We start from the raw sequence: 14,530 nt of genomic DNA on the forward strand, positions 1-14,530 counted from the left end.
AGGAGGGGGAGCGGGTTTCTACTGAAGAAAAAATTTTTTTTGATGAATTTGTTACGTAATAGGGGAGAGAGGGATAGATAAAATTGTGACAGCTTGTTACATGCGGGGAAGGGGGGAGTCAATTTTGAGCATTTTTTGCGTTACGTAATTTATGAATGGTACGTTATTAAAAATTTAATTGGAGAGTGAAATTTTATATTTCGTGGAAGAACGGAATCACGCAGCGGAATTTTAAACGCTTAAACCAACAAAATGGATTTTTGATAAGAATCGTCACTCTATTATTGATTAAAAACTCAACGATTTTTAAATATACATTGTTTTATTGTTGAAATAACAATATTATTTTTACTTTAACCAAATTTGATTTTATGTTGGTCTTGCATAGTACCAAATCAGCGTGTATTGTGTATTTGTATGTGTATTCTATGTACGGTGCGTAGTTTTGTTCCGCATACATGTAAGTATAAAAAGCAAATCAAAAGTATCACAATACCTTTACTAAATGTAAAATTTCTATTTACACTGACTTGACAACGCAGTCACAACATACAGGGAAGTTGCGGTGCTAGTGCTACAATTGTTCTGACGCAAAGGATGCTCTCTGGGTAAGTGTAAATATTAAAATAATTTAAATATATTGACTGCAACATTATCTTTTTAACTTGCAGAACAACCCTGAAATGTTGAAAGTTGTAGGGCAACTGATTATGTAAGCTTAAGAAAGGTTTTATTATAACTAAAAATCAAAACCCTTAAAAAATGTTTTATTTGTATTGAAAGGAAACAAACATTACAATAGTAATTGTTTAATATATTAATCGTTGTTTCAATAACAGAATATTGTTGAACTAATCGTGTTCACATCATTCGATCAATAACACAGTGTCGATCGTTTCAACAATTTTATTGTTGATTCAACCGATAATGTGATTAAAATCTAGAAACGTCAAAACCAGAATTTATTGTAGAAATAACAATATTATGAATTGAATTGATTAATGAAAATTATTAGCCCTGAGACAATAATAATAATTATTGAATTTGAACCAGAATATTGTTATACCTACAATACATTTTTCTGCGTGATGGGTTCCAAATACGGACATAATGGTTATTTTCTGGACATACTGCCCTAATAAACAGCATATGATTAGCCATTAGTTGGTCGGGTGTGTATTCGCGGCCTGGTGCGAGAGAGTCCGAGACTGCCTCTTCGTAGGCTACCCAGTCCGCCTGAACGTATAGCCATCGCTGACGGCGAGTCATGGTTGGTGGTATGCGGTCGTACGTTATTTGAATTGGGAAGTGGTCGCTATTTCCGGTGTCTGTGAGAACGGACCAACCACAGGCCCCAGCGAGCTCCGCGGAGCAGAAAGATATGTCCAAGACGGAAGAGTATTGGCCTCTGATATAGGTGAAGCTTCCGTTGTTAAGTATAATAGCGTTACATTCTTCCATGACTTTGGCAATTTGGCTGCCCCGTTTGTCGCTTCTACCAGATCCCCACAGAGGATGGTGGGCGTTGAAGTCCCCCATCACCAGGAGGGGGGGTGTCTAGTTGCTCCAGCATGTTCTTCAATTTTGAACCGATATTGCGCACTCCGGCGGGGATGTAGACAGAGGCCACTGTACATCTGACCGGATAGGATATGGTTCGTGCCACGACTATAAGCTCCGTGTTGAGTTGTACCGGTGTTGATGGTATGTCGGTACGGATGCCGAGGCCAATGGTCTGGAAGATGTTATCTCCGCTTCTAGCCTCCCACGAGTACCGGTTTCCCAGCCATGGTCCGGGATTGGTCCCGTCCCGGATAGGAGTTTCTTGGAGAGCCAAGCATATTGGTTGATGTTGAGCAATTTGCAACTGTAGATCCCCTAAGCAACCCCGGAGGCCGTTCATGTTCCACTGTAAAGCGAGTGTGAGCCGGAGAGTGGAGTCGTTCTCATTGATTGATTTGCTAAAATTGTCCGGACTGAGTATGTGTTCCGCGGTTGGTTGGTTCCGGTAAGGTGTGTGGTCGGACACTCTTTCCTTGCTTCCTCTGACAGGAGCGTTACCATGGGGTTCCGGCTCGAAGATAATATCGCTGCTTTGTGAGATGGGACTCCATTCTGTTGAGGTTAGCTCGGTGGTCCTCCTAAATGGACTTCCGTTCGTGAAAAGGACAGCGGACGGGGAATTGTTGTATTCGATGGACTGTGAGTGATCGTTGCAGTCTGCAAAGGCGGCAAAGGCGATAATCTGGTCTAGGTTGTGTGAATTGGGGAGGCGACTTACCCGGATGGGAGCCGGGTCCCCTGCATCGGCAGCCGCCGGAGGCTCGTCGACTATGGTCGGTACTACTCCAGACAGGGCCGATGCAGGGGAGAAGGCTTTCTCCCTGACTAAACATCTGGCAATTTCGGATAATGTATTGGAGGCTAAGTCCTCGGTCGGCCTTCGATCAGGTCTGGTGCTACAGAGGTCATGAGAGGCGTATCTCGGTTGGGGGTGGTGCTCAAGTGGGCTAGCAGACTGCCCTTCCAGGGACCGCAGTGGGTATGGCAAGGGGCTCGCAGGGGTGGGGTTAGGTGTTACTTCGATCGGTTGCCAGTTGTGGAATCTCATTGGATGCCAGGAGCATCCGGCGATGGGACTTGGTGCCCGGTGGGCAGGGCTTTTGTTGTGGTCCCTTCCATTCGTTGGTTGCTTTGTGTTGGTGTTCGTCCTTAGGCATCGGTTTCCTTTCGTTGTTTGCCCGGCGACAAGGTAGGGGTGTGGATGGGCTGAATTGTCTAGAAGCGGTTCAGGGGCGTACGGCTGTTCTTTGATGGGAAAATGTATGTTGCAACTTACCCGGTGGGAAACCGGTTCCCCTGCACCGGCAGCTGCCGGAGGATCGTCGACTGTAGTCGGTACTACTCCGGACAGGGCCGATACAGGGGAGATGACTTTCTCCCTATCTAAACGGCTGGGGGTTTCGGATGATCTGTTTGAGACTAAGTCCTCGGGCGGTCTTCTGTTGGATCTGGTGGCTAAACTGGTTCAAGCCGCCGAGCGCAGTATTCCTCGTACAAGTGGCAAACCTCCACCCCGAGCCACCCACTGGTGGAACCCGGAGGTCAGGCAAGCCATCAAAGACCGCCGCAAAGCACTCCGGATACTGAAAAAGACCCCTGCTAACCACCCCATGAAAGAACAAAGGGCTGCAGAGTTTCGTAGATCACGAAACCGGGCCAGGAAGGCCATCGAGACTGCGAAGATCAAGAGCTGGAACGCGTTTCTCCAGGGGATATCTCCCGATGTTCCCACCACTGAGCTTTGGAGGAGAGTTGACGCTCTCAGCGGGAAAAGAAGGCAAGTCGGCTTCTCCCTCGAAGTCAACGGAAACACAACAGTCGAACCCCGAGTAATTGCCAAAGAACTCGGCAAACACTTCAGTTCGTTATCCTCTGACGCTGCCCTCCCTCCAACCTTTTTAGCACGATGCAGTAGACTCGGAAGAGCGCCCATATCCTTCCCACCGGACTCAGGACAAGACTTCAACAGAGCGTTCTCTGGAATAGAGTTAACAGCCTCACTCGCTACCGCCCACGGCAACTCCGTCGGACTAGATGATGTCGGCTACCCTATGCTGCAGCATGCTCCACCCGAGGCTAGAAGAGTGCTATTGGAATGTTTGAACCGCATCTGGAATGGTCAACCCATCCCATCTTCTTGGAAAACGGCCCTTGTAATCCCCATACCAAAGAAGAGTAACACTCCTCGTACGGCGAAAGACTTCCGGCCGATTAGCCTGCTCCCCTGCGTAGCAAAAACTATGGAGCGGATGGTCAACAAACGGCTTATGACCTACCTCGAAGAAAACTCCCATCTTGACCAGCGCCAATTCGCATTTCGCAAAGGTGGAGGTACTGGAGCCCACCTCGGATCATTTGAAGAAATTCTCCGGCAGGCTCTGACGGACGACCTGCATGCCGACATAGCTATATTGGACATCGCCAAGGCCTACAACACAGTCTACCGCGAGGGGGTTCTCCGGCAACTAGCTAATTGGGGAGTCACCGGTAACCTTGGAAACTACATCAAGGACTACCTCAACAATCGTGTCTTCCGAGTGGGAGTCGGTAGCCTACAATCCAGAACGTATGTGGAAGTAAACGGTATCCCACAGGAAGCCGTCCTCGCCGTCACTTTATTCCTCGTCAGCATGAACTCCCTCTTTGCATCTCTACCGGGTGGAGTTTATGTTTTCGTCTACGCCGACGACATCATAATCGTCGTAGTGGGAGGATCGACCGCTCGAGTTCGGATAAAGCTTCAAGCCGCAGTAAACGTCATCGGAAAATGGGCTGAAACAGTGGAATTCAACATAGCCGCCGCCACTGTTGCAATTCCTATCATCAAGCCACTGATAGACCGGTCAAGCTCAAAAATATACTTATCCCTTTCCGCAGAGAACGAAAAATACTCGGTATCACGCTGGACCGCCGTTTAACTTTCGTATCGCACTTCGAGACTGTCAAACGAGACTGTGAAAGCAGGAAACGCCTCATTCGAACCATCAGTGCCCGGCATCCGACATGGAACAAGAGAACTGCTCTGAACGTCATCAGTGCGCTCATCAACAGCAAAATATTCTACGGTATTGAAATAACCAGCCACAATATGGAAGGGCTTATGATGATCCTTGCTCCCCTGTACAACGGAACGACTCGGTTGGCCTCTAACCTACTGCCGAGCACTCCCGCCGAAGCAGCCTGTGTCGAAGCTGGCATTCCCCCCTTTCGGTGGGCGGCCGCTAGCATCATACTCAGGCGCGCTCTAGGATTTCTCGAAAGGACGTCCGGTGGCTCTTGTGCCCTCCTGAAAACGGCTCAAAATATATTCCTGGAATACACCGGCACAGACCTCCCAGAAATAGCTCGTCTCCACAGGACCCGGGACCGTCCCTGGTACACGAGAAGTCCGAACACCAACCTATCCAGGTCACTGGGAGCAGGCCCTCCCCCCGAGGTCGTTCAGGCCAAATTCCTAGAGCTGATGAACCAACGATTCCCGAACCACGTCCGGATCTACACTGACGCTTCTAAGCTGCAAGGAAAAGTTGGAGTTGGCGTCTGCGGAATAGGAACTGGTCTGACCTACCGCCTCCCCACCAGCTGCTCCATTTTCTCGGCAGAAGCTGCTGCCATCAGTCTCGCGATTGCAAGAAGACCAGAGGGAATACCGACTATCATTCTGACGGACTCTATGTCGGTCATATCCGCCCTGGAAACGGGAACATCACGCCACCCTTACATATAGGCCATAGAGGACACCTGCGATTCATTGACTACTATATGCTGGGTACCCGGTCACTGCGGGATCAGCGGAAGGAGGAAGCCGACTCATTGAGAAATTGTAGGTACTTCCACGGACGGTTCGCCTCATCCGCTCTGTAGTATTCCAAAATCCAAAGCACGCCAGCGACCCAGAACGAATAACCTATCAGGCAGCCTTTAGAATATCGCCAATGAAATTCACAATGAAATGTAATAATATGTATGCACTTTATTATCTTCTCGGGTGAATGACCAAGTAGGTTAAAGCCCGTAATAAACAACCAACCAAACCAACCAACAGCATATGATTTAAAAGCCTACCGACCTGTTCAGGGTAATATCCAAACAATATGTGAAATCGTTGGGCTATATATGGGTTAAAGTTTATGCATAATATTATTTTTATTACGCCTTTTATTTATTATTAGCCTATTGTTTTTCCAAAATTCCACTGAAACACCGCGCTTAGCCAATATGTCATAATGTTGCAAATTTGCATAACGAAGGACTGAATGAGTAAACAAATTGTTCCAAAAATAAGCCCTTCGTTATGCAACGTTTTGTGAAGGTTAAGTATAACAGATGCAAGTGGTGCCAAATTCATGACGTTCAGTAAAATTCAAAAATTCTTTGTTGATCACAGAATTGATAAAATTGGTTTAATGAGCTATACTTATCAATCAAATTCTGTTTTAAAAATTGTCTTTGCGTTCAAGCCAAAATGGGAGGCTTACTACTACTGCAAATAGTAAATACAAGTATTAGTTACACAAAAAACTTCCTGGCAACCTTAGTAAGTTTAGTAAGCAGTTGGTGCGGCGTGTACGTTTCAGTGAATGTCTCAATAGATTTTACATAGTTGGTAATTGTAATCGATTAGTGGCAAGAGACAACTGATTAATTGGGTCATTAAGCTATATATAGTTTTCCGTTCCATTTGATAAATTTTAGGTCCAATATACTTAATATAACATTATTTCACAAAAAATACCTGAAAACGATTTTTTTTGTTTTTTAAAATAAATCTTATGTAAACTTGGCAACCATACATAGGAAAACTGCGATTGTTTACATCTGGCCTATCAAGACAACACCCAAAATGAAAAAAAAAACTATATGCATTGGATGGTGTTTGTCAAATAAAAATAACCCTGCGGGAAAACATGTATTCATGCATTCATGTATGACAGGGCATCATTTGTCGTGAAATTCGATATGTCTAATTCTTCTGATAGTTTCAAATACAGACTGTCAACATATTTCTTTATTTTAAATTTAAATTTTATTTTCACGTTTCCTGAGTTGGATAAAAACATTTTTGCAATCACGAAAATCAGCTTTATCGATGTATGTAATAAAACAAGATTTTTTCCCAATTAATGACCCAATTAAAATAACTAATTAGTTTAAAAAACAGCAAAGAGCAGATTATGCTTGAAATTATGTTATAAAGAGGAGGGTATAGTGAGAGGCTGTGAGCAATACTGGGTTAAAAAATCACTGCGAGCAAAAACGGTTCACGATTTACGTTTAAGAGGAAACCGGTTGCTAGTATGCAGTTCGGGAAGCTTTTTACAAGTTTTAGGCACTTGTGTATTTTAAATGGACCCTGTAAATCTAAATCGAAAAATGAACCTGCACAAAAAGGGCGGTTTTAATGAAGTCTTAGCCCATCCAGGAGATTTGCTCAAAGAAGTAAAATGAATGACTACACATTTCATTTTTTCGCTCAACAAACCCACTGTGTGAATGTTTCCATGTGATTGTTGAAAACGCTCACCAGAAGAGGACAGCACCCGTTAATTTTCGCTTGACAGAGAATCCCTCTGCGGCAACTTTCTTTTCCAGCACGAATCCGGAAGCTGTCATTCTGACAGCTGCTGAATTTGACAGGTCTCGTTTCCTGCGCTCTCTTTTCGTTTGTGACTGAATCGACGAGAACATCGAAAATGGTACGTGTGGAGTTTAATTTTTGTATTTTCTTTGATTAAAAATGTGTAAACTTTTATGTGTACTGTCGCACGTCGTAAATATTACTACTTCCTTTGAATTATGATTCAAATTGTTATGTTGAAAATCTAGTTAGTGCATAAAATCTAGTATGTTTGCTTGAGTACAGCAACCGAATGCAACTCAATAGGTTATGCGTGTTTATCTAGCCGATCCTTCAAAGTTTTTGTTTTTTGATCATCTTTCCGCAGGTTAACGTACCCAAGCAACGTCGTACCTACTGCAAGAAGTGCAAGGTGCACCGAGTTCACAAGGTAACGCAGTACAAGAAGTCCAAGGAACGACAGGCTTCCCAGGGCCGTCGCCGTTACGATCGTAAACAAAAGGGTTTCGGTGGTCAAACCAAACCGATCTTCAGAAAGAAGGTAAAATACCTTTTGATTTTAGTGTACTGAGTAAAAATTATAGTAAATATTTCTTCCATAGGCAAAGACCACAAAGAAAATCGTACTGCGTATGGAATGCGTCGAGTGCAAGTATCGCAAGCAAGCCCCTCTGAAGCGCTGCAAGCATTTCGAGCTGGGTGGCGACAAGAAGCGAAAGGGACAGATGATTCAGTTCTAAATGAGATAGCTCAGAGCGTGCTATTATCAACATTTTCCCTATTGTTTAAAACTTACTGAAGGAACTACACAATATAAGCGGAGTTTCGGAAGTACCAGAATTGTAGCAATTTCGCTTAATGTACAGTAAATATCACAATTCTCTATTATATCGATTCATCTGGATATTCATCGTCGTCCGTCGTAGTCCTATTGCCGGCCAGTAACGTTTCTCGTATTAGTTCAGCCATTTTTGTGCAGCGCATTGGTCGATCGTTCTGGCAGCAGAATTCCCTTCCGGCAGAAAGATTGCTGTTAACCCACCGAGGATTGCAATTCTGATAGAACAGGTAAGCACGCTCCCGGAAGCAATCCCGATCAATGGTTCCGCAGATTAGCGCCGGTGAATTGGGTAAATGCTTCAGAATTGCATCCAGACACCGGTTGGAACACTGCTTATTTCCCGCACTGGTGCATGGATAGTTATGCATCAGTTCCAGCTGTATTCCAGGGTTTCCTCGCGGTGGTTCCGTTCGGTTGTACTTATTGAATTGACCGGTCAGAAAAATAGCACAGGTACACGGCACATTTTCCGTTTGAACAACGGCGTTTGTCTCCAGGTCGGCATGTTTCGCTTTTCTCGCTCTCACTTTTTGGCCGTTGGTTATATGAACGGACCAGATGGCCAACAGACAGGTTAGCTTGATGATTATGATCACCGCACGAATCTTGTGAACCATTTTGACGCTCGAGCGGAACTGAGCTGAATTGTGGCTGTTGCAGTGATAAAAAGCATTCGAATGCCGGTGTCTTTGCAATTGTTTATTTTTGTTTTTGATGCTCTTAGTAGCATTTTTCTTATGCAACATTGGATAGAAATGTTTTTCATAGTTGAGGTCAAATTATGCAGCAACTTTGCTTTGATATAATAGGTTTGTATCATAGACCTTATTAGAGTTGTTTAATATGTATTTTAAACCAATTAAACACCATTTAACGATAATTACTATTATCACTTTGAAGGTGAAATTTGTTTTATTTAAATAAAAAGCCAGGCCTGTCGCTACTCGTTACTTCTTCATGAATTTTCTAATGTCAAGCGACAAAATCATGGTCAAGAGTCGAATGTGCTTGTGCTATGCAAGTTATGTCATCAAACGAAAGAAAGGTTTACAAATATGTCTTTTTTTATTTACTAAAGCATTCTAAAACGGTTACAACTTCACTGCGAACAACTTTGCGGTGCCAGCAAACACCGTCTGTCCACCTTGCTGACACTCGTATGAAACGCTAACGATTTTTCTAAGGTCTCCAACCTTCACCGTAAACATTGTTTCCTCGTCTAGCCGGCATCGGTTAGGAAAGCGAAACTCCTGCGATGCGACAACATAGCCAGGAAAGTTACTACCGATAATTCCCGCCGTTATGGCATTCAACAGAGCACCATTAACAAATCGCTGTTGACTTGTTTTATGCTGGTGAATTGGATTGCTGTCTCCGGTAAATTCTGCAAACTGGAGCAAGTCTTCCTGGCGAAAGATTCGACTCAAAGTAAAAACCTTTTGACTACAAAATAAGCGTCTACTTTGGGGCAACATGATCTTTTATAAATAACTCCACTAAGTTTGCAATTTTCCTATTACTTCCTTTTTTTAAAGTTGCACACAATTGACGGAATTCGTCCTCAATAGGTTCGTTATCCAAATATATTAAAATTGTTAGCAAATGGGCTATCAGTTCGGAATTTCCGTTGTGCTTACGAACAAGCAGTTTGATTTGCTTTAAAGTTCCACCGCGTCTAACGTATTCGGAGATTTCGGCATCAAGGCATAGATTGCAAATTCCAGCTGCTGCGTGGACCAGCAACGATGAATCCACGGCACCATTCAAAATTTCCACGAAAAGTTCGTGAGTCTTCGACTGCTTCAGGAAGTTCCAGTTGATTGGATCGTAGGCGAAGTTTGCTAAATTAGCTGTCACTTGTTGCTGGGCTTCTGTTAAGAAGAAACTTTTTACAATCTTGTAACAGAAATCTACTTTGACCATGAAAATACCTAGATTGTTCGTTTCGTAGTATTCGTCCACGAGTAGCGAGATATATTCTCGTCGATCTATTCCTTCTTTTGGTGTACGTTTTTTTAAACGGTCGTAATTACTAAACATTTTAACGTAGGATCATTTTAAGAATTACCTATATTTTTTTAATTGATTTTATGCTGTCCTCAAAATTGAACTTATTGGTATTACAAATTCTGTTGCACTTTCCGCCACATTGTATTGCTACAATGTGATAATGAATGTAAACGTTTGTTTACATTCATTATCGATGCAGCGGTGTTTGTCGTTTTATAGGAAAGGGTAATCTATTATACCGACTACCTGTATACTATAAACGGTGAATACCGACGTATTACACGCAGAAAAATAAAGCAAATTTAAACCAAAAATATGTTTTATTGAATCCGATCATATTGTTTTTTGCTTCAAACAACAAACTTAGTGGTCTGAAAATATTTTTTATTGCAACAACAATAAATTTTGGTTTTCAATAAAATCATTTTTAATTTCAGTAATTTTGGTTTAATTAAAATATTAAAAATGGAACAATTTTTTTTTATTGAAGCAATAAATAAATCTTATTGAATTCAATAAATAAATTTAATGTCTCCCGACCAATAATTTTATTTATTGAATTTAATCTATATTTTTATTGAACCTACAAATCCTTTTTCTGCATGTAGGTGCAATAAATTGATGACTGTAGTCCGAATTTCTTGACAAAAACCTGTTAAGTTCAGCTGAAAAATAAGCCGGAGTGCTGGCTGGTTCTAGTTGGTACTCCGGCTCCAGTGCCGCAACCGATTCTAGTTAGAATCGGTTTTGTCACTGGAACCGGAATACTATTAGCAATTCTATTCCGGCTGAGCTTTACTGGGAATTGCCTCACCCAGAGACTTTGATACCTACCATACCCAGAACACCACTAAGCACTAAAGCAAGCATTATATTCACCTTATGTAAACGCCTTTCGACATTTATAGGTTATATACAAGCTTTGCAAATGTCTATAAGCTTTATACAAGCTTTACAAATACTTATAAACACTACGAATTTCAAGCATTAAAACAAGCCGTATATGGGTATGTAGGGTGACAATACATCATGGTGTCCTGGCAAGTCGAGAAAAACTCCAGATTTGTCCTGATTTTTCGCCTGTAAGCCTAAAATATTTATCTATATTGAATCTATGCTGTATTCACTCTTGTCCAACTCGCAGTTACCACCGACCAGAATACGACAAACAAAGCTTAATACATCTGAATCTCCCAATTATAGTATCCGATGTCTTTTTAATCCTTCAAAAGTACCTCGTTATTTCTACTTGCTTTTCTTACATAAAAATTGAAAAGAGAAAGAACGTTCGTATGTACGTTGAATATGAATGAAGTGTAGTCCGTTTGCATGAAATTTTGCAGCCGAATAAATCCAACCAATTCCAGTTGTGGACCAAATTCTGGCCGATATCAATGTCGATGAAACGAGCTTCAGCTTAATTCGTCGTTCAATCCGGGACCTCAAGAATTTCCTTTGATCTCTTGTTTTTGCTGGAATTCGCGAACATGCTTCCAATTCTGGGAAATGGCCAAACATTAATAACTGTAGTGGAATTAATTCATTGAGGGCTCTCTCGAGCTGGTGATTATGGAACCACTTCAGGATCAATGCAAGCAGTACCCAATCTACGATTAATATGGCTTCATGGCTGGACGCTTAACAGCGACTAACCTGCCGAGTCTAGCATCCTGCATATAATATATCATATAATAATCGAAAACATTTTGGAATTAACGGTAGATTTGCAGCCGTTTCGATCGAGAGATGGAGATTGCCACGTACTTATTTTTACATCAGGAATAGCAGGTGAGACCGACGATGTTTCTGCTTTATTTCAATGACGTGTATTTAGTGCTGAAAACTCCTCACCGGTCCAATACAGATGATCTCAAAATATTTCGTCTCATCCACTCAATTCAGGATTGCCGGTTTTTCCAAAACTTGCATGAAGCCTTTGCTGAATGTGGTGTAGCAAGAACTGGATGTGTAAATCCGAAAAAGTGCTCGGTGATTCAATTCTAATGGAAGACTTTCTGGCTTACCATACTCCAGAATTTTTAAATTGCTGAAAACCTACGGAGAAGGCACAGTCGATTGAGAGGTAACGATGGGAGGCACACACTTTGAAAAACTCTTGTAATTTTACGTCATCTTGCGACGACATATGCCAGCGAACAAAATGACCGATTATTACGTTCATTCTTATTTTTACACGACACCAAATTATTCAAAAACGTAACTTTACATTAGGCCAGCAGTAAAATTACATGCGACATGTAAATTTACAAGAACGCTGTGAAATTACATTTGTCTATTAAAATTGAAGTAAAACTAATTTTCAATCCTAAAATAAAAATAACCTTACTGCAGTTTCGTCACGCAGCTTCTTACCAACAAATCATCGACTCATTATCTATTTTCGTGAACATGGAAGATACAAATAAAATTCAACTAACCGAATTTCCATCAAAATTCAGAATAGGTCCACCATTTACTGGGTCGAAGTATCATGGAATTATGAGTCAAGAATATGCTGCAAAAACGATTTTAAAAATGACATGACAGTGGTCGAAAGGGTAATCGAACTTCTTTTCTTTTTTTGTGTAACTAAACATGTTTGGTAAAAAAAACTCGACGTTTTCAGTGGATAAACCGCAGAACTTGCAATATAGTTGCATTGTTATCTTAACACGCAAAATCACCTTGCGCAGCCGACGGACCTTGATAATTTTTTAGATAAATACGCGCTTCATTTCGCTTTATGCGTTTTTGATTCGGGACGTGTAATTTTATGGCATCTTACACTGAAAACTTAGTCATTGGGTTTAAATTTTATTTCCTGCACTTAAAAATAGTGCGTGTGACAATCGATTTTGTTTATAATTTCGGAATATTGAATTTATTTAAAAGAGTATTATGAGTGAGTCGATTATGACATAAAAATACACACTAAAAAAATCTGAATATTAATGATGACTCAATTGAGAAATCTGACGCAATTGCATATGACGCAACTTTCAATGTGATCTATTTTTATGTCATATGTCGACTATGTAAAATTACGTTTTTGAATAATTTGATGTCGTGTAAAAATAAGAATGAACGTAATAATCGGTCATTTTGTTCGCTGGCATATGTCGGCGCAAGATGACGTAAAATTACAAGAGTTTTTCAAGGTGTGTAGATCACATTGAAAGTTGCGTCATATGCAATTGCGTCAGATTTCTCAATTGAGTCATTATTAATATTCAGATTTTTTTAGTGTGCACTTACTTTACTTTCGACTGTCCTTGTTTTTTACTCGTCTGATATGGTCACCAACAACACGACCTGAAACTTAATGAAATATTGTGAAGAAAAAGGGTCCGAGTCATTTACCGCCAGTTACCAGTATATTGAGGGACCCCTGGATTCGTACGAAAAAAATATTTTTTCAGCAACACTTCTTTGTTTATTGATTTTCAGTTGCTGTATAGCAACTATGTTATGTTTACAAAATTACCTTTCTAGTTACTAGAAAAACGAAGTTATTGGTACCTGAAGCATTCACGTTCTTCTTTATACGAGGAACCTGCAATGGTGATAATCTTTCTTTTCGTCATCCGAGGTTAAGCACAAGAGGGTAATAAGGTGAAAGTTTTTTATTATATGCCAAAATTAAACCAATATTTGATTCCAGAAAAAAGATAAAAGGAAGAAAGAAAAACGTCGCTCTCGTTCCGTTATCCGAGGAAGCAGCCCTGGTGCTAGACATCATACTCCGGAAATCGGTACGAAAGGTGGTCCGGTATCAGACTATGCGGCATTGTCAGAGTCGGAATCGCACAGGGCGGCTTGCCTACTGTAACTGAACGAACAGTTAGAAAGAGGGTACTGACGGCCAACTTTCAGCGGGTCGCAGAAGACAGGGGCATCGATACAGCAACAATTCACATGTGCGAAATTGTCAGCCTTATTCTGCATTACGACGGATTGATTTTTCGAACGAATGTGGTTCGATCGAATCTGACTCGTTTCATTTTGCTGTCGTTATGAAGAATGCAAATAACATTCGTTCGAAAAAGCGATCCGTCGTGATGTAGAATAAGCCAGTGTATACCTTTAAACCACCGATGAAAAATATAAGCGGTTTAGCAACAGTGGATAATGTGCCTAGTCTATTTCATAATTTTCGAAAATTTTGCAGTATCAGTACGATTATTCTGATACGTATTTTTCGTGGTTGGGATTCATTCATTCGAGGAACCAGGAAGTTATTTTCTATCTCAATATCAGTTTTCACCAGGTATCTGCTACGCCGCCATGATTTCTATGCCAACATCTAAAACGTAGCGTTAGGGTCGATCCACAATAAACAGAATCGATTTCATTCGACACAATTTTGTGATAGTCGAGTTCGTTTTGCACCACGGTGTAAAGTTTTTGTTATTCACCGACATGTCTAATACAACATATTTCTTCAATTAGCTGTCCAATATTTTCACTTTTTAACAAATGTCTAAAAATTGAGTCATGCCGTACGGTATCTGACTGGTGAAAATAGAGCTTCGAGCAAA

General features: G+C 41.4%; 4 protein-coding genes across 4 annotated transcripts; 2 read left to right on the forward strand and 2 right to left on the reverse strand.

The window, feature by feature from the left end:
- Window positions 1-2,825: 2,825 nt before the first annotated feature.
- On the forward strand, window positions 2,826-4,481 carry LOC131680914 (uncharacterized). Its single transcript, XM_058961630.1, has one exon. The coding sequence runs from the start codon at window positions 2,826-2,828 to the stop codon at window positions 4,479-4,481; it is 1,656 nt and encodes a 551-aa protein (XP_058817613.1).
- A 2,683-nt stretch (window positions 4,482-7,164) lies between these two features.
- On the forward strand, window positions 7,165-7,981 carry LOC131685185 (large ribosomal subunit protein eL42). Its single transcript, XM_058968724.1, has 3 exons — window positions 7,165-7,259; window positions 7,509-7,682; window positions 7,744-7,981. Exons 1-3 carry the CDS (start codon window positions 7,257-7,259, stop codon window positions 7,879-7,881), a joined length of 315 nt encoding a protein of 104 aa, XP_058824707.1. The 5' UTR covers window positions 7,165-7,256; the 3' UTR covers window positions 7,882-7,981.
- A 45-nt stretch (window positions 7,982-8,026) lies between these two features.
- On the reverse strand, window positions 8,027-8,724 carry LOC131685184 (follicle cell protein 3C-1). The gene has a single exon (XM_058968723.1). It carries the CDS (start codon window positions 8,597-8,599, stop codon window positions 8,027-8,029), a length of 573 nt encoding a protein of 190 aa, XP_058824706.1. The 5' UTR covers window positions 8,600-8,724.
- Window positions 8,725-9,028: 304 nt separating this feature from the next.
- Window positions 9,029-10,185, reverse strand: LOC131685186 (armadillo repeat-containing protein 7). Its single transcript, XM_058968725.1, is given in 3 exon segments — window positions 9,029-9,439; window positions 9,441-9,853; window positions 9,914-10,185. Coding segments are annotated over 3 exon segments (888 nt in total). The 5' UTR covers window positions 10,023-10,185; the 3' UTR covers window positions 9,029-9,073.
- Between the last annotated feature and the right edge of the window lie 4,345 nt (window positions 10,186-14,530).

This window comes from Topomyia yanbarensis, chromosome 2 (genome assembly GCF_030247195.1).
Source record: "Topomyia yanbarensis strain Yona2022 chromosome 2, ASM3024719v1, whole genome shotgun sequence".
Classification (NCBI taxonomy): Eukaryota; Metazoa; Arthropoda; class Insecta; order Diptera; family Culicidae; genus Topomyia; species Topomyia yanbarensis.

Excerpts from the sequence above, each read along its gene's own strand:
- LOC131685185 (XM_058968724.1), top strand. Across the intron at positions 7,683-7,743 it reads AACCGATCTTCAGAAAGAAG|GCAAAGACCACAAAGAAAAT; the intron begins GTAAAATACCTT and ends TTTCTTCCATAG.
- LOC131685184 (XM_058968723.1), bottom strand. The coding sequence starts at position 8,599 with ATGGTTCACAAGATTCGTGCGGTGATCATAATCATCAAGCTAACCTGT.
- LOC131680914 (XM_058961630.1), top strand. The coding sequence starts at position 2,826 with ATGTTGCAACTTACCCGGTGGGAAACCGGTTCCCCTGCACCGGCAGCT.